At 27.6% G+C, this 25,126-nt stretch overlaps 1 protein-coding gene across 1 annotated transcript; it reads right to left on the reverse strand.

Moving 5' to 3' along the window:
* Nucleotides 1-336: 336 nt before the first annotated feature.
* LOC129981618 (cytochrome P450 4V2-like) lies at nucleotides 337-22,977 on the reverse strand. Its single transcript, XM_056092530.1, has 11 exons — nucleotides 22,768-22,977; nucleotides 20,900-21,012; nucleotides 19,602-19,687; nucleotides 18,870-19,057; nucleotides 15,262-15,331; nucleotides 12,896-13,022; nucleotides 9,734-9,892; nucleotides 7,513-7,686; nucleotides 5,319-5,385; nucleotides 2,956-3,135; nucleotides 337-516 (listed from the first exon to the last, which is right to left on the reverse strand). Exons 1-11 carry the CDS (start codon nucleotides 22,952-22,954, stop codon nucleotides 344-346), a joined length of 1,524 nt encoding a protein of 507 aa, XP_055948505.1. The 5' UTR covers nucleotides 22,955-22,977; the 3' UTR covers nucleotides 337-343.
* Nucleotides 22,978-25,126: the final 2,149 nt, after the last annotated feature.

Genomic DNA, 25,126 nt, shown 5'->3' on the forward strand with positions numbered 1-25,126 from the left:
TCATGGCAACCAGATTCTAATCAACAAATGTATAATTTTAGAAATATTATAATGCTGTAAAAATAACTTTTGTTATTTATTCTCAGCATATATAGCATAAAATATCAGAATTAAATTAATAAATTACATATTCCCACTTTACAAATTAAACACATTTTTATAAATTACTTTACAATTTAAAGAATTATGATAAAAAATTTAACTCACTCGCATAAAGAAAGACATCCTCATTCAACAATAGTAAATGTAAACATATTTGCATTCATTATATATTTATGTGAGGCATAAAGTAATCTTTATTTCATTCGACATTTTTTATCACAGATAAGCAATCTAGTGATCTTCAAATCACCTGTGTTGACCGTGACCTAAATTTGACATAAACTGGTGATGACGGATGTAATGCAACTTGCATTACTGGTAGTACTTTGTTTCTTTCTTCCAAAGATTCAACAGTGCAATTTCTCAAGATTGTTGCAAGAAGAATCTTAACTTCCATTGTTGCGAATCTATACCCTAAATACAGATGCAAATTTAAATTAAGATATAAATATATTAAAATTATATATATATATATATATATATATAATATTAGATATAAATATATAAATTTTCTAAATGAATATGCTTTTCGGAATTACACTTTGAAATAGTATTTGACGAAGAAAGATAATAATTGAATTCTTGTTTTTTTTTGGTGGAGACATTTTATAATTTCGTAAAACTGTACCTTGAATGTATCATGGATATGTTTGTCACCGAAATGAATTTTTATTAAAGTAATCAATTTAATATAATTACAAATTGGATCGCAAAATCTTTATATTTTTCATTTATAGTTCATCAATATTTAATCCTTAAAAATACTTCTCTTTTGAAGCAAAAATTTTGTGCATTTTAGTTTATATTGTGGAAAATTTCATTGGTAACTTTTAGATATCAGATTCTTCAACTGATTCATCATTTCGATTAATATCACCTTCACATCATTCCAAAGCCATAGCTTCAACACTAATTTATACTTTTTTTATTCAAAAAAATATCACAAATGATAAATTTCGTCTAAGAAGGATTGTTTAACTTTGAAATCAAATAACTATAATAAAATTGAATAAAATCACTGTTATAAATGTAAGATTATGAGAAATTTTCCGTGTATTTTCTCAATTTCACTTAGCGAATCATTTGTGTTATTCTAAAGAAAAAAAAATGAAAAATGAAATCTTAATCGGTAATTAGAAAATAAAATAGATATTTTATGTTTATATAAACATATGAGATAGATGATATTTTGGGTTTTCAAGACATTTACCATTTTCATTCAAAATTTCTTTAATGCTATGGAAATGCAGAACATAAAATTTATTGTTAAGCCAATAATATTTTCTTAAAAATGAAATTAATAAACACAAACAAAAATATTTTCAAAATCCTATATATATATATATATATATATATATATATATATATATATATATATATATATATATATGAGCGTTTTAACGGCAAATTCTGTTAGTGAGTGGAAAGTTTTAGCGAACTTCACATAAGTGGGCGAAATTTGTGACTAAAAATGTCACTTGTTTGAAAACTTAAATAAGTAGGTAATCAGATTACAATTCTTTACGAATTTGGATCTTAAATTATTAAAACGTAAAAGTGCATATATTTTAGTTTTTTTTACCAATATATAGAATAGATTAACATGGCAAGGCCATGTATAGACGGTTAGTTTTTATTGTTAATGCTCAATTATTATTCAGTTTTGAGTTATACAAGCATAAGTTTTCACTCATTTAAATCCATCCTATTTTGATATAAATTAAACTGCTTTAATCAAAAGAATCTGTGGCATCATTAACTACTGCCCATTTCATTCTTTAAAGATTGCACACATATAACGAATCCAATTAGTAATATAAAATGGATATTAATAAAAGCATAAAAGTGCAAATTTATGTGTTTTTTATGTGAACAAAATTTCTAAAAAACTGAGAAAATACAAAAAGCATCGTTTCTATTTATTCCAGATAAATATTGTTTTCTTCGTTTACAGGTCTTTTTTTCTAATCACAACAAATTTAAATTATCCTTCTCCTGGAATTTTTCATAAGACATTTCTGAAAGAATTAGAATTCAGCCCAACACATATGTAATTTTGACATTCAATGCTCATTATCTTTCGATTTTCGGATTTCATTTAGAAATAATTTGTGTGTGTGTGTGTGTGTTCAGTGAATTCATGTTACTTATGGATGGTATATTGTTTTCTAAATATTTTTAACAGTTTCTTCTCAAGTTCAATGTGATTTTATTCTCCGATATTGTAAGTAGCGAGATAGAACAGTCTTTTGAATAAAGGCCTTAACAAATAATTAAAATTATTACAACGAATGTTATTTCATTTCCGAAATTTACGTTTTATATTGTCATTAAAGATACTGCATAACTAAAAAAAAAAGAAACAAATGCTTTCTATTTTAAAGGCAACCAAAATCTTTAAATATCATTACCATGACATAAGAGAATTTGGGTGTCATTTTCAATTTCTCTGAAATATTTCTTAATATAAAGAGGGGAAATTATTTTTGGATATTATTCAAAATCATTTAATATAATACAGCCGCAATTTTTTGGGAATCCAGCATCTTTTCCAAAATAAACAAAACAATTCTTTTGCTGAATGTTCGGTAACGGATATTTTTAAGTGTTTCTTTCTAAATTATATTCCAAATTAACTTTAAAAAAAAACACGATCTATCGAGATAAATATTATTTGTTAGGTTGTAAGAGTTAATTTTTTAAAGCAAATAGGTTCAGTCACTGATGTTTATTAACAAAATAAACATAATCAAAGTTAATAGATCAAATTTTCAAAATCCATTTTTACTTGCTTATGACAAGAGAAAATTTTATATTTTAAAAATACATGATTACAATCGTTAAATGTCTTACCAATACAATTTCTTGGACCAGCAGAAAAAGGTATATAGGCATACTCAGGTATTTTTATGGAATTTTCTGGTGAAAACCGATTTGGATCAAACTTTTCTGGATCGGGAAACACTTCTTGGTCTCTGTGTAAGAAGTAACTTAAGATAAAGCAAGATGCTCCTTTGGGAATGGTATATCCGCCTAAAAATAAATGCTGTTTCATAAATGAGTACTTGAAAGATTAAACATTTTAATATAATTCAGATATTTTGAAAAGTTGATTGGAAATAGTTTTATGCAGAATTTTGAAATGATAATGCATAAAACCCTAATATTTAATACAAATTACTTTGTACTCTCAAATGGCAAATATATTTTACAAATTTTCAAATGCTATAAATTTTTTAGAAAAAAATTCTCTAAAAGTTTACACAAGACTTTAAATGTTTGATATTATCCGTTTATTGAATTAATTTATCCGTGCTTAGTTATGTATTCATTTAAAAAATTAAATTTTAAAACTCAGATTTAATGTTTCTTCAAGAGGTGTATAGCTCCACTTGTTCCAATATTTTATATATATATATATATATATATATATATATATATATATATATATATATATATATATATAATACATTATATATTCATATACATTTTACTGCAACAACTATTTAAAGGCGTTCGAAAGTTTCATGTACTAAAGAAATAAAATAAAAAATTATCATAACAAATCAGAAATATCTTTAAATTCATGTCATATCAATTGTAATTTCTTACACCTTGACAAGAGAAGCAGAGGAATCCATTAGAAGAATCTGTTTACCTGAGAGCTTCTCTATGCCTTCACTCGGCATGTGGGAACCGCTGACGCAGTATTTTTTTTAAACTTCTGTTTAATTCCTTAGAATTGCAATTTGAATTTAAAATATCATTACATATATATATTTGATTTCATAGATCATACGAAAATCTTCTTTATTTTTACTCTTTTCTTTTCTAAGAAAATACACAACGATTTTCTTGAAAGCCACGTGCGTCTTGTGACTAAATAGTTTCATATGCATTTGAAAATGAATTCATGCTTTTTAAAATATACTTTACTGTGTTAATATAATTGGGCGGATGAATATATTAAAGGGAATGTCCGTGTAATTTTTCTTCGGGGAATAATTTGCCACGGAGACAATGTTCCCATCGATGATTTTCACTAAAAGTGTCCATTAGCAGACATTTGTGTCTAGTATCTTTATCAGACAGAATAATTTTAAAATCAATTATTTAAGAAAGCAGTTTGATTGAAAGCAAAAATTATTTAGGATGAATTTTGAAGGTGAGAACAATTTTTTAATAAACATTTTTAATAAGATCCTGTAAAGGTTAGAGCTACACGATTAGATGATATTTGCATGAAAGATTGAGATGATTTTTGCATGAAATTAGTGTGTGTATTAATGTGCAATAAGCGAACTTACTCCAGATATTCCAGATTTTTGTCCTTTATTGTTTGATATCATACATTATTTTATATTCAATAATATTATACAATACTATGAATACAGTTGAATATTAAATACTATTGTTCAATGCAATTATGATAAGAGGTGTGTAAACAGGGAGCAAAATCAGTTTTTAAACGCCTGAACATCACATATCAAAGCCGAATAATTATCATTTGACCAAACATCATTCCATTCATTTTGTTAAAGTAGGCATTTTAGTGACTATTCGTTCCATTTCCGTTCCCTTAGGAGATTGTATTACAGTGAAATGTTAAATAGCAACATCAATGCAATCGTTTCACTTCGTTTATTTAAAATTAATTTCAGAAAAAGAATACTAAAAAACACATTTTTATTAATACACTATAAATAGTAGCTGTATTTTTTATTATGATTATTTATCACTTATCAGTTTTTAATTAATAGTACATTATCATGAATATTTTCTAAATTTCATTAAATATGGTACCGCTGATATGTAATCAAAATTTAATTATATCAATCGATAAGCGTATGTTCTGAAATACATTTTCATAAAGCATACATAAACATATAAAATTTCAAATTTTTTGGCTCTTAAGAAACTAGGTGAAATCTTCATTACTTAAATTCATTTATGCAAATGTGAAATTAGCTTCCATTGCGCATTTATAAAAATGGTGTTTAATTTCAATTTAAATAAAAGAGAATTATAATAATATATTTTATTGCTTCTATATAATAATAAAAAAAAATCAAAATTTTTCTGTTTCAATTTTTATTAATTTTTAGAATTATATACACATTTTAAATTATTGAAAATCCGGTATTCCGATATTTCTTTCTAAACTATGGTCGATAAATATGCATTTTTAGGTATAAACGTAACAAAAAAAATCTTACAAATTGTGGTATCTTCTTCGACGTGTCTTCCGAATTCTGGTACAGCAGGATACAGTCTGAGGGTCTCCTTTAATAAAGATATAAACAATTAACTAAACTATTTAATTAATGGTCCCATTTCTGAGACTATTTTAATTAGATATATCAGACTAATGAAACTTTCGAAGAAAAGAAAACTAAGAAAACCCTGTCCCCTCAATAGTTAAATGACAGAACTTGTTCTTAAGAAGTTATTAATACAAAAGAGGTCTGAGATTAGCTAATACATTAGATGTATGCTTAGACATATTTTGAGTTTTCTTAGGAAATCTCCTTTTTTGTGCTCTTACTTTGTAGTGTGGCCATATTACAGGGTGCGTCTAAAAAACTCGCACAAAGTTATTGCATCAAAGAATAAAAATTCATTAATTTGTTTTTAATTTTTTTAAATTTATTTTGGTCAAACATTTCAATTATAACTTATTTTATAATGTATATTTAGCTTACGTACTCATTTTGGGCTTTTTTGTGTTATGCCAAGCAAAGATATGCTATTTTTGAGTTGGAAACGAAGAGTACGAAGTCGTTCGTTTTGCTTAATGTGCCTCGGCAAACAGTGTCTGATGCAATCTATCGTTTCAAAGAAATGATGGTGAAAGCCCAGGAAGTGAAAAAAAAAACTTATACTGAACATTAATAAAACCGTAAGGTTATCAAAACGAGAATTCGAATTCGAGGGTTTCAATGAAAAAGATTGATTGTGAACTGGAATAAGGGATCGATCTGATCGACTGATCACTGCAAAGAATGGCAAAAACAAAACTTGGGCTGAAGCCTTACAAGTTTCAAAATTTCAACTTCTCACTGAAGAAAACAAATTCTTGCGGCTCCAAAGACGCCGAAAACTTGAAAAGGACCACAAGTCAATGCTGAGAGAGATTCCTTTTCACTAATGAGGAGCTCTTTACCGTCCAATACCTCATAATTTCTAGAACTATAAGATCTAGTCTATAGACGTTCCAAGCATTGCAGCAAGAGTTTAACATCGCAAAAATCCAAAGTCGGTCAGGGTCTGGGGTCGAATTTGCGCAAACGACAAAACATGTCTGGTTTTTGTGGATAAGGGCGTTAAAATAAATCAAAAAGTCTACCAGTGGGGCATTCTAGAAGTTGCGGAATTTCTGTGGGACAAAACACAATTCGGCAATATAAAGTGGGAATTTCATCAAGACTCCCTACCCTCTCGCAACACTAAATAGACAGAAGAATGGTGCAAGGCTCATTTTCTTGACGTGATATCATCTGGATAATGGGTACAATACTCGCCGAATCTCAATCCCTGAATGGATTGAGCATGCATGGGACTGGCATGGCCCATTTTGGAGTATGGGGCTTGCACTAAACTACAACTAGATGTTTTGACTTACTAAAGCAATGGCGTCGATGGGACTGGCATAGATTAAAGGTAGAAGACGTGCGGCGCATTGCAGAAAATTTCAAGAAGCGTTTGCACCTTTGCATCACTACAAAAGGCGGCCACTTTGAAACAAATTAAATTTATTAATGCTAAAATTCTACTCTTATTATTATTTGTTAAATTTGGATAACGTATTAATTTTGAATCAAGTTATATTAAAAATTGTTTGCCCGGGTTTTTTTGCCGCACCTTCTAAGAGAAATAATTAATAAGTTACTAAATAATGATTTTCCGTTCAATTGTTGCAATGTATTGCACTGCAAATCAATCGAAAGCAGTCTGCCCTGACGAAAAAAGCAAAAAAAAAATTCTTTGATTTAAAATGAATGTGCAAGAAATTGATTAATGCATACATGTAATTCAATATGCATATACAGTTTGGAGCATATTCATGTTAATCAATAGTAGCTTATTCTAAATTTCAACCATTATCTTGCTGTGTTAGAAAGTATACATGCGAATATATCCTTTCTGCTAATCCATTTTGATGATATAAATTCTTTATTTGGTAAGATTACTCTTTCTGTCATTTTTACCATCTGGTTTAATATAATATAAAATTCCACCTTTTTTAATAACAACCGTAACTTAATTCTGCTTCTGATATTACCCTGCCATTCAATTATTAGAATTCAAGCATTCAATATTACATTCGATATTCGTTATATACTGAAACTGTATTAATGATTTATGAAAAGCCTCTTTTATGTTTTCTATTCATATTAAAATTTGCCCCACCTTTACGACACTATCCAGATAACAGAGATCCTTCAAGTCATTTTCAGTAATATCTTTATCAGTATTTTCACCCAAAATTTTATCTAGTTCTTCGTGAACTTTTACTTGGACATCAGGATAAAGACCTATTAGGTAGAGTGCCCAGGTAACAGTAACTGCTGCTGTATCATAGCCCTAAACGTAAAAATAAAATACCAGATATTACAATTTAAAAAATAAACAATTTTAAACACACATTATAAACACCATAAGTTCAGTAATTGATATGATAAACTCTATAGAATATAAATGGTATACTTAAATAATTGTAATATAAAATTTCAGTTATGTTGTTATGCGGTTTTTTTCAAAGATCATTTATTTATGAAAAATGTAAATCAATTAATCAAAATTATTTTGAATGATTTATTTCTTAGTAGTTTCTATTTCATAGAAAGTTGCATAATTCCATCCTCAAGAAGTCCTTTTTACTTGAGCAAGCATGTTTTTACCGAATAACGTAACTTAAATAATGTAGTGTTTAGAGACTCATTTTTATTGCGTGTTTTATTGTGCAAAGACATTAGAATGAGTGATATAAGTCTGACAATTCCAAATCAATTGAGTGACTACTCCGAATGATTCAAAAATTTCCATTTAGTTTAAAAAAGTTTTCAACCAGCTAATTTTCTTGTGAATCTATAGATACATTTCAATAGAAGCAGATATTTTATGATTCATTCTATTTTCTGACATACCATGTTTGCTTGTTTTTATATGCAAAATATTATTTTTTCATTTTTTATGAGGAAATATATAAATAAATATTCATATACATGTTATATTATAGATTTATTTATATAATATACATATTATAGAAATAAATACGTATATTTTAGTCTTTAATTTCAGTATAATAGCAATTTTTTAAAAAATTAACACCAAATATGGAAAATATGGCAATTTTGATGTTCATATTATTTAATAGAGCATATTATATATATTCAGTATGTATTAAAAATATATTATTTCTATTCCTATTTTTGTATTCCGATACAAGTCGAAAAATTTAAGATTCACAATGCTCATTGTCATAAAAATATATACCCGAAATATAAAAAAAAATTGCATTGAATTAAAATGATAATGCACAATCTGAAGTTTGCAAATAAAAAAAATAGCTAAGCGAAAATTTAGTCTGAAGCATAGAAGGACTATGCTTCAGACACCAATTGCGTTTTTAAATACTTAAATATAACTGAATTCTTCAACATTCGTCAAAAGTTTTCCTGACATCCAAATATAGTTATTTTAAACAATATCAGACACGTTCACAGAAAACGCTTGCAACAACGAAAATTCATTCCTCAAATCTTTTAAATCTGTCAGGCACAACAAGTTAAGAAAAGGCAAAAGTCAAAGGTAAAGGCACAATAAGCTAATTTAAAAATAGTATGCATAGTTTATTTTTGAGCAGTAGACAAATCAAATTAGGGATTTAGTAAAGACTTTGAATGTTTCCCCGTATATACTTGTCTTTGTAATATATTTTGGCCCTACAGGACAGAAAGGTGAGTATTCTCTGAGAGAATTTTTTTATTATTATTACTTTACAGCTGATTCTTAATGTATTGAATCAAACATATTTTGTTCCGTAGGAAAGTGATATTCTCAGATTTCATGTATGAAAATAGGTTTCTGATGTACAATTGATGGATGAACGGCCACCTCTGCTTTTAAATCGAATAAAAAATTGAAAGACTGCGTTTCGACGATCGTAATTGAGAGTACCAAGTGTTCTCATTCGCCAACCAGATTACTCCTCTGAATAATTTTCTCGGATGATAAAAAAAATTCACAATACCGAATTGACAGCCCTTTTTCTTTTCTTATGACATTGTTATAAGATCATCTCGCTTAACTTATAGCTGTAAAGTATATATATGCTCGCACAACTTTTGAACTTTTTAAAAAACCACCCCATCCCTCAAGACCATCAGGATGAAAATCTGAAACAAAAAAGAATGTATGACTTACAGTCAATAATCACGTTGAAAGAAATTCGCAGGGAATCTCTCAATGATATTCGGGTGTTTTGGACACCCTCCTTAATTTTGGTAAATGGGTGTTTGAGATATTTCAGAATTCATAGAGTTCTACCTTATTTATTTAAAGAAATTTTTGATAAGAAAATGTAATAATTTCTTATTATCAAAAAAACATAAATTTACAATAAATTTACCCCTAAAGCAAATGTGTCTACTTCATTTTTGACATCTTCTTCTGTCAATTCATGTTCAACTAAGTGCAATTTCAGAAGTACATCTAACAATGCTTGGCGCTTTCCTTTGTCAGCTCCAGATCCAAGAGATAAATAGCGCTCTTTCTTCTCACGAATTACCTTCAGAAATACCAAATTCTTTTTTTTTTAGTTTCTTCATAATTATACACTCTTAGCAAAATAATATTTAATTGTCATTTACATGAATAATATACTGAATTACATGAATAATATACATGAATAATTACATGAATAATATACATGAATAATTGCATGAATAATATACATGAATAATTACATGAATAATATACATGAATAATTACATGAATAATATACATGAATAATATACATGAATAATTACATGAATAATATAATTACATATTGCATAATATACTGAGTGAAGTTAGAAAGAACAACATTTTTCCTACATGGCTTATATTTTCTTTTGCATCTCTCAGTATTTTATCAATAAATGAAACGGGAAAATCAAATTAAACTGAAAAGGAATTAATCGTATAAATAAAAGTAACATATTTTTTTTAAAATTCACAACACTGGTCAATTCTTAAGAAAAGAAAAATTAAAAAATAAATTTTGTATTAAAATTAAATTTTAAAAAAATGTTTGTTTTTTTTCATTTTAAGCAGAATTTAAAGTTTGTTAGATTCTCAGATTTATTAAATGAAGGAGGAATAAAGCCACTGCCGCATGCCTTCTATTTTACGAGCAAAATTGAATACCTAAATTCAACAAAAATAATTTAATGTCACATATACTACTTATTCTTAAAATAGTATTACAAATCTTTAAAGCAATGTTGTATAAAATTTCGACTGAAAACACTTTATGGTTTCTCGTTATAAAGCCAAGTCGTTATCTTTTTTTTTTTTTCTTCTTCTTCTTCTTCTTTTCCCCCCTAGAAAACAGAAAAACTCAAAATTTACATAATTTTAAAAAATTCTAATGTGTCTTAATTAATTGTCGATTGAAGCTGCAAATAATTGTAGATTGATACTCCTGAACATTTTTAACAAATCATTTATATGCTTCTAATTTTTTTTTAATTAATAGATAAAATATAAATAGTTTGAACATCATATCTGTATTAATTAAATTTATGTGCAAAATTGCTTCATTTAATAAAAGAACGATATTGTCCAATATGTTCATCATAAATTAAATCAATTTTCAGATATAAAGTAAAGAACTGTCACGGTAATATATCATAAATTGCTTGTCTAAAGATACAGAAATTTTGTAGGTATGCTTTTAATTCGAAATAAAAGGAATGATAGATTTTCAATTTCTATAGATATAATGATATTTAAAACTCATAATTGAATTCAAATTGATTCCCTTAATTTCATCTTAATTTAACCCATAGTAATTTCAATCTCTTATTTCGTGATCCGATTCCACTTTCGGTTTAATTAATTCCTCTTTAAAACTAATGCGCCATCAGTACTACGTATCAAATAAAAGTAATACTTCCGTTGCCCTTGCCAAAGGTCATCATATGTATTCCATTGGTCCGTGGCGGGAAATCCTATGTTATATAAGACTAGCGATCATTTGTTTTGCCCTTCTTCCCTTTTTGCCTTCTTCTTATTTCTGCTTTTGTGCCGCACAGCGTCTGCTTGTAAATAAACTGCTTTCAGGAAATGAGAATTAAAATTAATTTAAAAATATAACATGTCTCTTCAACGTCTTCGAACCAGCATTCTGTCTCAACCAAAATAATGTTACATATTATTTAGCCGACAGGATTCGAATATATATATATATATATATATATATAATGTTTTACTTTCATTGTTGAATGCAATAGGTGTTTTTATGCAGTGCTCAGCAATTATTTTCACTCTTATATATATTTATATATTGATACAGTGCACAACAATTATTTTCACATAAGACCATTATTATTTTCACATGAGTTTTATTCTACTGAAAAACTGAATAAGTTTTAATTATTTCTTTCAATTAAAACAAGTTTAAAATTTGCGCAGAATATGCAAATTCTTTAACTGCATATTCATAACGTATTATTTGTCGTTCACAATGAGTTAATTGCTTGAACATTTCAAATTATCAATTATGTTTACTCTATATAAGTTAAATCAATTATGTTTATTCTATATAAGTCAAAGTCAAAAGCTTATTTTTTTTTAAATAAATAATTTTGCCAAAATGGTGAGACTGAATATCAAATAGAATTGAAAAGCATGTCTTAGAAAAACTTTCAAATTCAAGCAAACATTTAATTATTCGATAAACAATTATGATCCTCAAATCAAGAGGCTGTATTAAATTCTCTATTCCATCTCCAGGTGGTGATTTGCATTACTCAATTACAATACTTTGTGTAAAATTAACGAAATTTATAGTGATAAAGACCTTAAAGGGTGAATAAAAGTATATATATCAAATTTAGTGGTCTTGGTAATCATGAAGCATATCCATTCTTTTAAAAAACAATTATTATTTATCAATCATAACATTGGCATCTAACATTTAAATTACTTTTTTTAGCCAAATACGTAATCAAAATTTATTTGATTTCCTTTACATTCTTGTATATTTGATTTCCTTTACTTTCTTGCATAATACTTCATCAAAAATGTGTGTATTTGATTTCCACTACTTTTTTATATTATTATTTCATATTTTAGAGTCAATAAAGGGAATAAATGAAAGTTATTTTATCGTAATTTTTGATAAATGCTTTACGTTTTTTAATTCAATATATGTGTAGTGATTCCTTATTTTACTTTTTTCAAGATTAATGATCCATGATACACTTGTATGCAATATATAGATATGGATGTAGATATAGATATAGAGATAGATAGATGGATATATATAGATATTTTCTTTCAACATTTTATGTTTGAATGAATAAAGGATTGAAAACTTTTTATTCTTGAATGGAATATTTTTGTAAAGAACAAGTTTTATTCAAAACTTTTTGTTATTAATTATTCTTAAAATTAAGGGTACTTTTTATATTAAAGGCAGAAAATTCTTTTAACTATATTTAGGAAAAACTAAATAGTTTAATAAAACCTAAAACGTTTTCAAAATATCCGAAACGTATCGAGATAATTTCGATTTTTTTAATACCTTTTTTGTAAATTCTTTCAGGAATTTAAGGTGAAATTTGAATTCTTTGCTGAATGGCGTATTCCAATATATGACGTCTGGCCACAACCAAAATGAATATATTCTGTTCATAAGAAGTGCACTGATCCTTTAAAGGAAATAAAGAGCTTAAATTAGCTTAGAAAATAATATATAGAAAAAAAAATTCCAACAAAAATCTATATATTTCTCTAAATTTAATTGTTAATAGTTTACATAATAAAAATAAACAAATTGCAATATATTTTTTTTAATTTGAAAATAAATTCAACACTAAAATTTGAACCAAAAAGTTATGCATTTAATTACTAAAGCAATAATAATAACCTCTAATAAAATAAAATATACATTATAATGATGAATGAAATAGAGAAAATATTTCAATACATACGTTTTGTGCTCAATACTGACTAAAAATGCTTTTAATTTTTTTTCTATCCAGAAACAATTTTAAGAGATGTGGAGAATATTTAAAGGAAACAATGTTGCTGGAAAATAAAATCATGAAAATCGATATGAATTATTGTTAACTGTTAATTATTTATTGAAGGCATATATTTTGTAAATATATTTTACTAGATATTAATTATATTTCTCTGAGGTTTTTCATTTTTAAGTAGTTTATAGGTGCTTTATTTTTTTTTTCAGGGGGTGGGGGTGAGCTACATTTAGAAAAATAAAAAAAAATTTGAAAGAACGTTTATTTTTTTCTGGAAAGTAATTCATTTAATTCCTAATTTATTTTAAAATATTTATATGCATTTTATAATTTTCTTGATAAATTTATATTAAATAATTTCAAAAGATATATATTTTTTTCATCTATTTATTAAAATATAAGATTACTACATACAAATTGGGAAAATTTAGTAATATTTAATTTTCAGAGAAAATTCAACAAAGTTGAGATACATATAATGTATAACATATCTCTGCCAAGCTTTTAAATCCCAAAAAACTATTTATTAAAACATTTTACTGATTAAATTAGATAAAAAAATATTTACAAGATAAAAAAATTAAACCAGGAATTAAAATTGAAATATCTATATATGTAACTAAAATAATTATAAAAATTAAATAACTTAGCAATTTAAAATACTTTATGGATCTTACACATATATTATATCTTTAAATTAAATATGCATATCTATGTAAATGTATGTGTATGTGTATCTTGTATGTTTATACTTATGAAACTATATCCTAGTACTTCATATAGAGAAAATGTATTTACATTCTTCCATGAAATTGAAGGGTCTTCAAAAAGAAGGTGATTGCATTCTAAGAAATCTTGAAGAATATCGATACTTATCTTGTTATATTTTATTATATTTTTTAATATTTAATGTTTATTAATCTGAAGAGACTATGCAAGACAAAAAAAGTTGCGAGATATAAATATGCTATGGTATATATACTTAAATGCATATATCTAAATAATGCGTGGTTTTAGAATGAATAAAAACAGACAAAATAACACATGTATAGTCTTCAATGAAAGGAATCGAGAGATTAGAAAAGGTAGCTTTCTCATCTCAAATCCTAATAAAAAAAAAGAAAAGAAAAGGGGGGTTTTGTGTGTGTGTGTGTGAGATACGGAAATATCTATAAATATATGGAATCGACAATCTGTGAAAGAAAGATGTAGCTACCAAATGTTCAATAGTATCAAATGATCTGAAGATTTTTTTTAAATTTAACGTACTTTAATAATATAATAAAATAGTGAAGAAATCCATCAAAACTTTGATGTTATATTTTTTCTTCAAATATTTTAAATAATTATCCAAAAATTTGAAGAATTAAAGTTGCTTAGCTTTTACACTTAAACTTTCAAATTTAGAAATATTTTTGCTGCACATTTGTTTATTCAAAAAATAAATGAGCATAAACAAATAAACTCTTAAAATAAATGAGCTGTACAATTGATAAATTCTACCCAGCTGAAAAGCAATGGTTTTCGTAGGTAGGTAAGATAACTGTTTTTGGTTTAGTTATATTAAAATACCGTTTCAACGCAACAGTAGAGCCGATTAATTTTAAACCTCGGTCTTATGGAGAGAGTGAAAATTGAGGCCCCTTTCCAAATATCGTTTCCGCCGTAGCGGGAGAACATTTGGTTCCTACTGATTTGGCGTGCTCCAGACCCGCTTACAAGACGATTCTTTTGTAGAGCCGCGGCTCGAAACTGAAACTCGCCGGTTCCACAGCAGAGACTTTACCACCAGGCCATCATTGCCAGCGGAGGTAATATAACAGATAAAATAAAAGAAGCTCTTAGATCAATCAATATTAGAGATAAATTGTGCTATCATCTAACAAGTTTTTCAATATTGCTCACTTACCTTCCAACTGTATCTGCAAATTGTGATTCGTTATTTCCAAGAGTTTTAAGCTTTACATCGAAGGCAGTTTCTAAAATAAAAGGGAGAATTTATATATAAAAAAGTAATTTTATTCATCATATAAAAGTAACTCATAAGAAGTACCTGTTGTTTTCTCTATTATAAAAAAATTACTCATAAAAGAAATAGTATATAGAGATTTCAAAAAGAATAATTAGGGAATAATTGTAAACCTCTTTTTGTGCCAAATTGTAAGCCAGTGGAAATAACTGTAAGCCTCTTATAATTTCTAATATGTTAGTTATATTTAACTCGTACGACTTTTTCCAATAATATTTGATTCTCTAGTGAAGTGAATAATCATATACAGTGGTGACCAAAATTGTGGACACTTTTAAAAATCGTTAAGTTTTTTAACTTTGTATGCTTATAGAAAATGTTACATTTAACAAAATGCCAACTCTTACATATCATTTTAAAGAGAATTTAATGCTGATTTCAATACAAGAAGCAGAATTCAAATATTTTCCATACAAAAAAGTTATTCTTATTTCAATCTGAATACTAAACACAGTGATGAAATGGATTGTAATTTCTAACTTTCCTGACAAATCACTGTTCTTGTTACAGAAACCAAAATGTCAAATCAACTGCTAGTAGAAGCTGACATCATGTTTAAAGTTTGAGCAAGTCATTATTGTGCTTGTTTCTGTGGAATGAAGACTGTTTTTTTATGTAATCAAATTGCAAGTCAGAAAGTTTGTTAAACTTTTTAATATATAGTTGACATTTTTGTAAATATTTCTAAAATTTAGTTAAGAAGCAATTACATCAAATAAAAGAATATATTGGACACCTAGAAAGAGAACTAAGATTATTGTATTACAAGAAGGTGGTATTTCCTATGCTGAAATTGCAAGACAAATAGGTGGATCAGTGATTACATCTGGAATCCGAAAGTTTTGTTTACGATATCAAGATACAAATTCAATTTAAAACAAAGCAGGAAATGGCTGGAAAAGGTGCACCGCATCTGCTGATGATAGAAGATTAAAATGTCTCCAAGATAGAAGAATGCCATCAGCGGCCATCAGAAGTCAATTGAATGATACCGGCATTTATCTATCTCAAAAACAATCAGGAGAAGATTATTAGATGTTGGACTAAGAGATAGAATTCAACGAAAAAATCCTTATGTCAGTTTACAGCAATGTATAGAGAGATTACAGTGGACAAAAGAACACATTAATTGGACAGATGATCAGTGGTCACAAGTTATACAGTGTGATGAAACAAAAATATCGTTCTTCGGTAGTGATGGCGAAAATATACATAGAAAGGCGAAGAGCTACATCCTTATTGCATTCAGGCAACTATGAAGAACTCAGTGTTATGATTTGGTCATGCATTTCAGCTGACGGTATTGGTCTGCTTCATGTTATCTATGGGAATTTAAATGCAAGAAAATACATTGACACTATTCTAGAGCCAAAACCTGCACCTTCCGTCAGCGATCTCTTTCCCAACAACACATCATTTATTTTTCAGTAGGATTCAACTCCGTGCCACATATCAAAAATATCGAAAGCGTGGTTTAGTACAAACAGCTTTGAATTATTATCATGGCCAGGAAACCTTCCTGACCTCAAAATTATTGAGAAATTATGGCACCGTTTGAAAACTCTTGTACATATGAAGTGTTCATTAAATAAAAGAGAATTAATTGAATCTATAATTGTTTCCCAGCTTCATGTAATAACGAAGGAAGAGCTTAAACCTCGTGTTAGCTCGATAAAACATCAGAGTTAAGCTGTAATAAAAAATAAAGGCTACCCTACTAAGTACTCATAACTCACTGCAGTCATCAACATCTAATGTATCTAGGTAATTATTGCCGCTCAACTTTTTTGTATTGTAAGTATTTGAATATTACTTTTTGTATTGAAATTAGCTTTAAATTCTCTTTAAAATGATAGACAAGAGTTTGCATTTTGTGAAAAGTTACATTTTATATAAGAATACAAATTTAGAAAACTTAAAAATTTTCAAAAGTGTCCACAATTTTGGCATTATGGTGACTTTTTCTATTTCCCATGACATACGTAATGACAAAAATGTAAATTTCTGCAGGATCGATGTACAAGGTGTATATTTTACATAAGGTTTAGTATATTCAATGTTCCGTAGAAGACAGTTTTAAATTAACAGCATTTATATTTATTAAGGAAAATTAAAATTTCAATGGACATTTGTAGTTTCTATTTTCATGGTTTTTGCGAGTATGCATAGTTGAATTAATGTAATCGGCAACACTTCTATACAACGTGTCACTCTTATTCCCACATTAGTCATCGAAGTGCAGCAGATATTGTTCCCTTATTTGGGAAGGTGAAAATTCAGGACTTAACTGGGGAGATGCAGTATTTACTCTCAAAATTAATGTTGTTGATAGATAATAATAATGTAGTTGAGATTTGAAGTACTAAAATAACCGCCATACAGTCTAGACCTGGCTCCAAACAGTTTTCATATCTTTGGAGCATTAAGGAACGCTCTAAGGGAAGAAGATGCATGGATGGCAAATATGTCTAATAAGAAGTAGTTTCTCACCTTTAAGTCATTTCATGTTGGAACTACAATTACGCATGAAGAAATGTTCACAACATTTACTCTGGGCACCGGCAATGATAAACGTACCTCTTGGTAACCCTGTACTTGCAATTTATTTTGATGGAAAAAAAAACACCTTAACTATTAAACGAATTAAATCAAAATAATATTGTTGAACTTTGAAGGAGGAAATAGGTGAATTCAGGTTCAATCTGGTATCGTACCTGATTAAATGGGAATTCACCTATTTCGGCATTTGGATGGGAAATGAGATGAAACTTAGAATAATTTGAATTATTATCAGATCTGAAAGGTACCTTTTATTTTTATTTAAGTTCTATCAATCGTAAGTTTTCAACAACATAATAATACGAAAATATAAATATGAAAGTGTTCTTGGTATTTTGCTTTGCAGTTTATACAAGAAATAAGAAAGAAAAATTAAAATACCAAGACAAAACAAAAGGGAACAATATAAGACTTATGAAATTTCAGTAGTAGAAAATCTTTACAGCAATTTGAGGCTAAATAAATGTTGGGGTAAGAAAATTGTTATCCTAAATCAATATATACTGATCTTAAATGAAATAAATTGTAATTATTGGTTCCTTCAAAGCGTCTGGATCTTGAAATCTATACAAAATCTATCTTCCTATCTATCTGAATCTATACAAAATCAGGATGCCACACTTGGAATCCTATTGTGTAAATACTGATATCATTATTTTTTAAAGTTTCCATAAATTTGACGCTCCTCAGAACACATATTTAGGCATAGGGCTAACAAATTTGCAACAAAAAATAATATTTTTTTGTTTAGTTTTGCATTTATATTTTTGCATAATTTAAATAATAGATTTCAATGTTTAAACGAAATTCAAATTGTTTAAATTTTTTCATTATATATTCCCTGCAAGCCATTTGAATATGAATATGGTTACTATGTCAACCATATTCATATTCAAATGGCAAAAGCAAAGGGGGGTTTGTTTACATACCACAAATTATATTCAGAGCACAAAGTGCTATCGTATGAGATATTTCAGTGAATTCATTTTCAGATTCTTGAAAAACCTTAACGAGTTCTTGAGCATGTTCATTAAAAACCGGCAAGAAGCCTCTCAAAATATCAGGATGGAAACAACGGTTTAGCAGCTTGCGTCGTGGCTTCCATATAACATATGGACTGGAAAGGAAACAAAAATTGTTTACATAGTTTTTTTAATTACTGAGTTTATTACAAAAAATAGATTAAATCCTGATACATATTTAAGAACATATATTTTAGTTAAGAGATAATTGCCAATTTTTAATTTATTTTTTTTGCACGTTAAATTATTAATAAGCTTTTCAAATATAATATGGGCCATTTTGTTCATAAATAAACAAAATAAAGCCTTATTTATAGAATAAATAAATTCATTCTATATTTTTGTAAAGTGCCTTGCTAATATTATAAACCCAGGTTAAACAAGAAAATGTCATTCTGAAAGTATAAAATACATTCTTCATAAAAGCATACAAAATTAGGGGCATAACAGCATACAAAATTAGGGGCATAACAGCATACAAAATTAGGGGCATAACAGCATACAAAATTAGGGGAGATCGAATAACTGAATAAAAAACAATTATTCTAGAGCTAAAAAAATAGTTCTAATTTAAATAACAGATATCGTAAAAAGAGTTGCTAAAACTAAAATAAAAAATGACATTTCTAAAGAGCATACCTCGTAGCTAAACCATTACCAAATAATGGTCTCATGAACTTATAGATCCAACTCTTTTCTTTCATCTTATCCCCTCTCAATGCTTCCTATAGGGTAAAAATGATTAATTTGTCACGTTATTTAAATCACTATCCTTGTTTATCAATGTGTATTTGTCTTTGAAACGTTTGGTTTACAGTCGTGTTATAGGGTGAAATTATATGTCAGATCTCAATTTTCCAGATCTCCAGTTCCTTGGTTATTATGTCTTCTTTAATGTAACTTAGAGAAAATTAGTATTCATTAGTAGTTTCAATAAATTAGGAATTATATGTTGATTGCAAAAATTACACTAACGTATAACTTAAGATAAGTTATGAGTTAGTTTAGTCACATTAACGTCCGGTTTTAAAGCAACACTAGGTCTATTTTCGGAGGGACTTCTTGATTTTGAGTCGTTGCCAGATGATGAAGACAACACTTTAGTTGGCACCTCCTCACCAGCGGGTTGAAGTTTGAACTCGAAGAATTTAATGTGCACCTGACCCGCTGATACGACGGTTCTTCAATGAAATTGGATCTAGGAACGGAAATCCATCGTTTTCAAACCGAGACCTCACCACCAGACCAACACGGTACATGTGTTGGCTCTGAAGATGGAGATAAAGTTTTTTTAAAGTGAAAGAGAAGATGTTCTTCGTAACTTACTTTTGTTCTAAATCCATAATACCATAATATAAAATGTCAATTCATATAATGTATTTGATCAGTTACAATTTTTGAAAGAATCTTTAATGTTGTAACACACTAACGATTTATTGCAATTCTATTTAGGATTTTACCAAACAGTAAAAATCCGACATATTGCCTGTTTTCAGACGCCTAAACTTTCTACACTTATGGGCATAAGTCGGATTTGATTTTACTAAGAAAAGAGAGTAGATAATAAATGAAGGAAGTGTTTTTTATACTAAGCGATATATAGAAACATAAGGCAATTTCGAATTACAGCAAAATAGAACGATTATTACAAAAAATTTGAAAATCAGCGTCCTAGTAGAATCGTTAAATAAGGAAACTCGATAATCAATGGTCTCCAAGGAAAAGCTGATTCTTACTCTCTACGTATCACCTCTATACGGATTAAAATCGGGCAGAAGTGATAAGCACGTAATTTTAAAATGAGTAGTAATTTATATTGATTCAGAACAATAAGGAAACAGTTTAAGTTCAAATTTTCATACTTTCAAAAACTAAATCATGTTAGTTTGATAAATCTTAGCGCTTTTACTTACCCAATAAAATTATATAATACGAACCTTTACAGCCTCAGCTTTGACAAGAAATACAAAAGGCGTGTATAAAATCCAGACACAGAACAAATGTTTCTTCTGAAAAGTTTTATATACATTTCTCAGTACATCTACAAATTCTGTAGGAAAAAAACAACACAGTCATTAATCAAATATTGCAAAGAAGAATTTTTTTGTTTTGTTTTTCAGAATTTAATAAAATAAAATGCCTTGTAAATTAATTTTCTGTTCTTACCTAAGATACTGCTGGAAGTAATTCTGAGTTGATGAATTTTATAGTTATTGAAAATTGAATATCTATAAAATTCATCAACTAAATTATATATAGATCTTTAGTAATCGTTTTTTTCACACTAAATTATTAACGAAAATATATTATATATACTAAAGGAAATCATCCACTTAATTAATAGGAAAACAAGAGTATGAATTTAAATTACTTATACTAAATACTACTATTTTGAATATTTGTAAGAAAATTATAACGCAGCATAATTGTTTATTTTAGTTATAAGCATAAGATGGACTTTTTTCGTTGAGATAGCTTCATTAATCATATTAAGAACTGAAATGCCTCTTAAATCTTATACGAATTTTATTTTTCTACTATTTCTATATCTTATATTTAAATACATCTTTAGCTCATGATACTTTATCTGAGAATTAATAGTTTTAATATGGTACGTATAGATATTGCAATTTCGTGTCGATTGTTGGCACATTAGATTATATACATTTAAATATAACAGTATATTAGTTAGAAAATGAAGTAATATTTTTCAGATTTCAATGAATTTCCGTAAATATCAACATTTTTTTAATCGAAATTTTGTTTTCCTCCGTATAAATCAGCAATTGTTTTTAAAAGGATTAATTTGATTTCTACCTTTTCTCTTTTTAAAAAAGTGTTCATTATTTTGCAAAAAAGTGATATTAATGACATTTCTTCGATTAACTTGAACATTAGCACATTTCAAGTATCACCTTATGAAATATTTATACATATATGCATACATACATATTGATAAAACTAAACATTCTTGATATTCATTTAAATTTGAATTTAAAGTACTTTCTTTGTATTTCGTTTCATTATATTAAATAAACTTAATCTGTAAGAGATATAAAAAATGAATCATAAAATCGAAAATTATACTTTACTTTATTAGATTATATTTGTATTATGCCATCAACATTATAATTTTTATAAGCGTCTTCCGCGTGAGAAAATTAAAAACGCGGTCCTTTATAATAAATTTTTAAATCAAATTTCCCACATTTTATATATTATTTTTAACACAAGTCTGAAACTCTGTAGGTATCTGCAGAATTTTTTTTTTAATGGTTGCTTCTTTTCGTTATCAGGGGCATGGGATATCATTCTCACTTTGACAGTGATTGGTTACCACTTGCCGTACGTTTTCAAATCATCAAATCTTACTTACAAAGGTAGAGATTATAATGTGGCAACCTTTTTAAAACTTGAGCGCCAATGTCACTAATTAATGAGTGATCGCGTATAGCACACAACCAAAGCAGCTTATCTTGACTTAATGAATTTATAAAATCAATGATATAAATTAACGTATCTTCGTAATTGCAAGTAATAAATGATATGAAATTTGACACAGACATGTTGAAGTTATATTAGGAGGGAAAAAAATAGATCACATTTAAAATAGAAATAAGGAATGAATTTATTTTTAAATAGATTAAGAATTCTATAATTATTTTTTCATGAAATACCCAAATAAGTCTAAGATATTAAAATATATTGAATACAGATTAGGGTATCTTAAGTTCAAAATTCATCAAGATTTTATTAATAAATGAAACCTTAAATAAATGAAACTTCAAAAATAATAAATACTTACTGAGATGTATCGAGTATTTAGATCCTAAATGTCTTAAATCTATCAATTCCCCAATATCTCCAAGAATATTAAAGACACTCGGTTTTCTTCCTGGCATCAACCTGCTATATTTATATCTCCAAAAAGAACATTTTAAAAGGAACGCGAAAAACATCCCTAACAATATGTAAAATATAAGCAGCAGCATTTTATATATCTTGCACACAAGAATTCAAACTAACTCTTAATGTATACTTCGTTAATATTGTTCCCTTTTATAAGATAATATTTCATAACACAACTGAAAGTAAGCGAAAATTTATATGTATCTTAGACTATCGATTCACGTGACCTTAACTATAATCTTAAGGGAAGCGGAAAACTTTATAAAAGAGTCATATGCATTCTTTTCCATTCTTCGTATTAAATATAATCGATCTTAATTTTTGATTTTAAAATATAATTTAATGTAATGTAAAGATACTTACATTTTAAATTAGCCTGAATGCAAGAAAATAAAGGAAGTTTTACCTAATTTAACTAAATTTTACCTAATCTTTTTCTAAAATTTAGCCATTTTGCAAATAACTATTCAATTCAAATGTAATCAGGTGCACTTTTAAATAAAAATGAAGCGCTTATATATAATAAACTTAGAAAGCAAATATTAATTCCTTTGTTTAAGAAAGTTTCGTATCATGGTTGATTTTCTCTATTATTTCCTTATTATTCTAATGCACTAGAGATGAAAAATTTGGATAGTTTTTTTTTTTTTAATTAGGAAAGATTTTTTTTTTTTAAAATTTGATCCATTGTTACTTCAAAAATAAAGCATTTAATTTTATTAACTTACAAAATTTAAAACAAAGAATAAATGGATTTTTTTTTTTTTTTTTTTTTTTTTTTTTTTTTTTTTTTTTACAAAAATGTTAAAATTTCTTCCTAAAATTTGGCGCTTATACAAAGTTATCGAAATGCCTTCTTAATTGCTACTAGGGCTTAATTGCAATGAAAAACTGTTATGATTATCGACTTTTAGTTCGATTCCTATTGGAAGACTGCCTATTGTAATTGTTCTCATGACAAGACAGCGGGAAAATTTCTTCAGTTCTTCATCGACAATTAGAGTAATTCTATTTTAATTTTAAATGGCTTTGAATATGTTATAAGAAACGTAAATGTCTCGAACTCGTTCGTAAATGGCTCATTTAACTCAAAGAGGTTCGCAGTGGGGAGGAATTGAAATTTCCATTTCGCTATAACTTTCTTAACATTGAAGATAGAAAAATAAATCTGATTTGCCAAATTAGTAATTTATTAAGACAAATAATTTTTTTACTTAAAAGTTTTCCATAACTGCAATATCTTAAAAAGTTAAGGATTGAAAAGTTATTTTCGAGTCCAAATATTGACAGTTTCTATCATCAACAACTTATCTTGCCAGAGAGTAATTAAGATGTAAAGGCCTTCCTTTATCTTCCAGTTTGCCGAAAGGAATTTTTCATTCCCTTGTGGGCATGAATTATTGTTAAATGTAGAGAATAAATGAATTTACCATGTATGTAAAAAGATAGAATAACAAAAAATACTTTTCGATATAATCGCTTTGAGATTCTAGCATTTGACATATCGGTGGACCAAGTCTCTGATCCACAGATAATAATGTTGACGCCAGTGATGTGAAATGGGCCTTAGCCTTCCTTTAAAATTTCTCAGGGATGGGCAGATCAGGTCTAGATCAGAGATGGACAAACTTTTTCGATCGCGGGCCAAAAATCGAAAAAAAAAAAGGTTGGCGGGCCAAGATCAATTTTTCTAAAATTTTAAAAACAATATAAAAGTATTAAAGTTTAAATATATGTTAATGAGATGAATGAAATTGAGATTTCATTTTTAAAAGTTGCTTATATTGAGGTTCGAAGTGAGATGCACTGATTCTAAGGAACGAGGCTAAATGCTCCTCTGTCATTCTACTTCTGAAATAATTCTTTCGAAGGTTCATAGTTGAAAACACTTCTTCACATATATAAGATGAAACAAACATAGCACAGATTTCTGGTCTTGAGATATTAAATTCGGGAAACTTACTTTCGATAATGATTTGTAAAACTCTAACTTTTGCATATTTAGAAACAACTGCTTGAAATGATTGTTAGATTGCAACTCAATTAATTGAAGCTGCAAATCGATCTCGCTGCTTCACAATTTACGTTGAAAGGCATCGCAAAAATATTCAATTCTGTTTGAATGGCACTGAAATCTTGAAATCTGCTTTCGAACTCAACATGCAATTTTTTCAAGCCATCTTCATTATTCTTAAGCTTCTCTTCATTTACTGAGGGTATTGAATTTAACATCGGGAAATGAGACGAATCGTTTT

Source organism: Argiope bruennichi, chromosome 8, assembly GCF_947563725.1.
Source record: "Argiope bruennichi chromosome 8, qqArgBrue1.1, whole genome shotgun sequence".
NCBI lineage: Eukaryota > Metazoa > Arthropoda > Arachnida > Araneae > Araneidae > Argiope > Argiope bruennichi.

Bases quoted from the DNA above. Each gene is read 5' to 3' on its own strand.
- LOC129981618 (XM_056092530.1), bottom strand. From the start codon at position 22,954: ATGCTGCTGCTTATATTTTACATATTGTTAGGGATGTTTTTCGCGTTC. The intron at 7,687-9,733 runs GTAAATTTATTG...TTTTACGTTTAG, and splicing joins TAGACACATTTGCTTTAGGG to GGCTATGATACAGCAGCAGT. The intron at 5,386-7,512 runs GTGGGGCAAATT...TCTTTATTAAAG, and splicing joins ATCTGGATAGTGTCGTAAAG to GAGACCCTCAGACTGTATCC.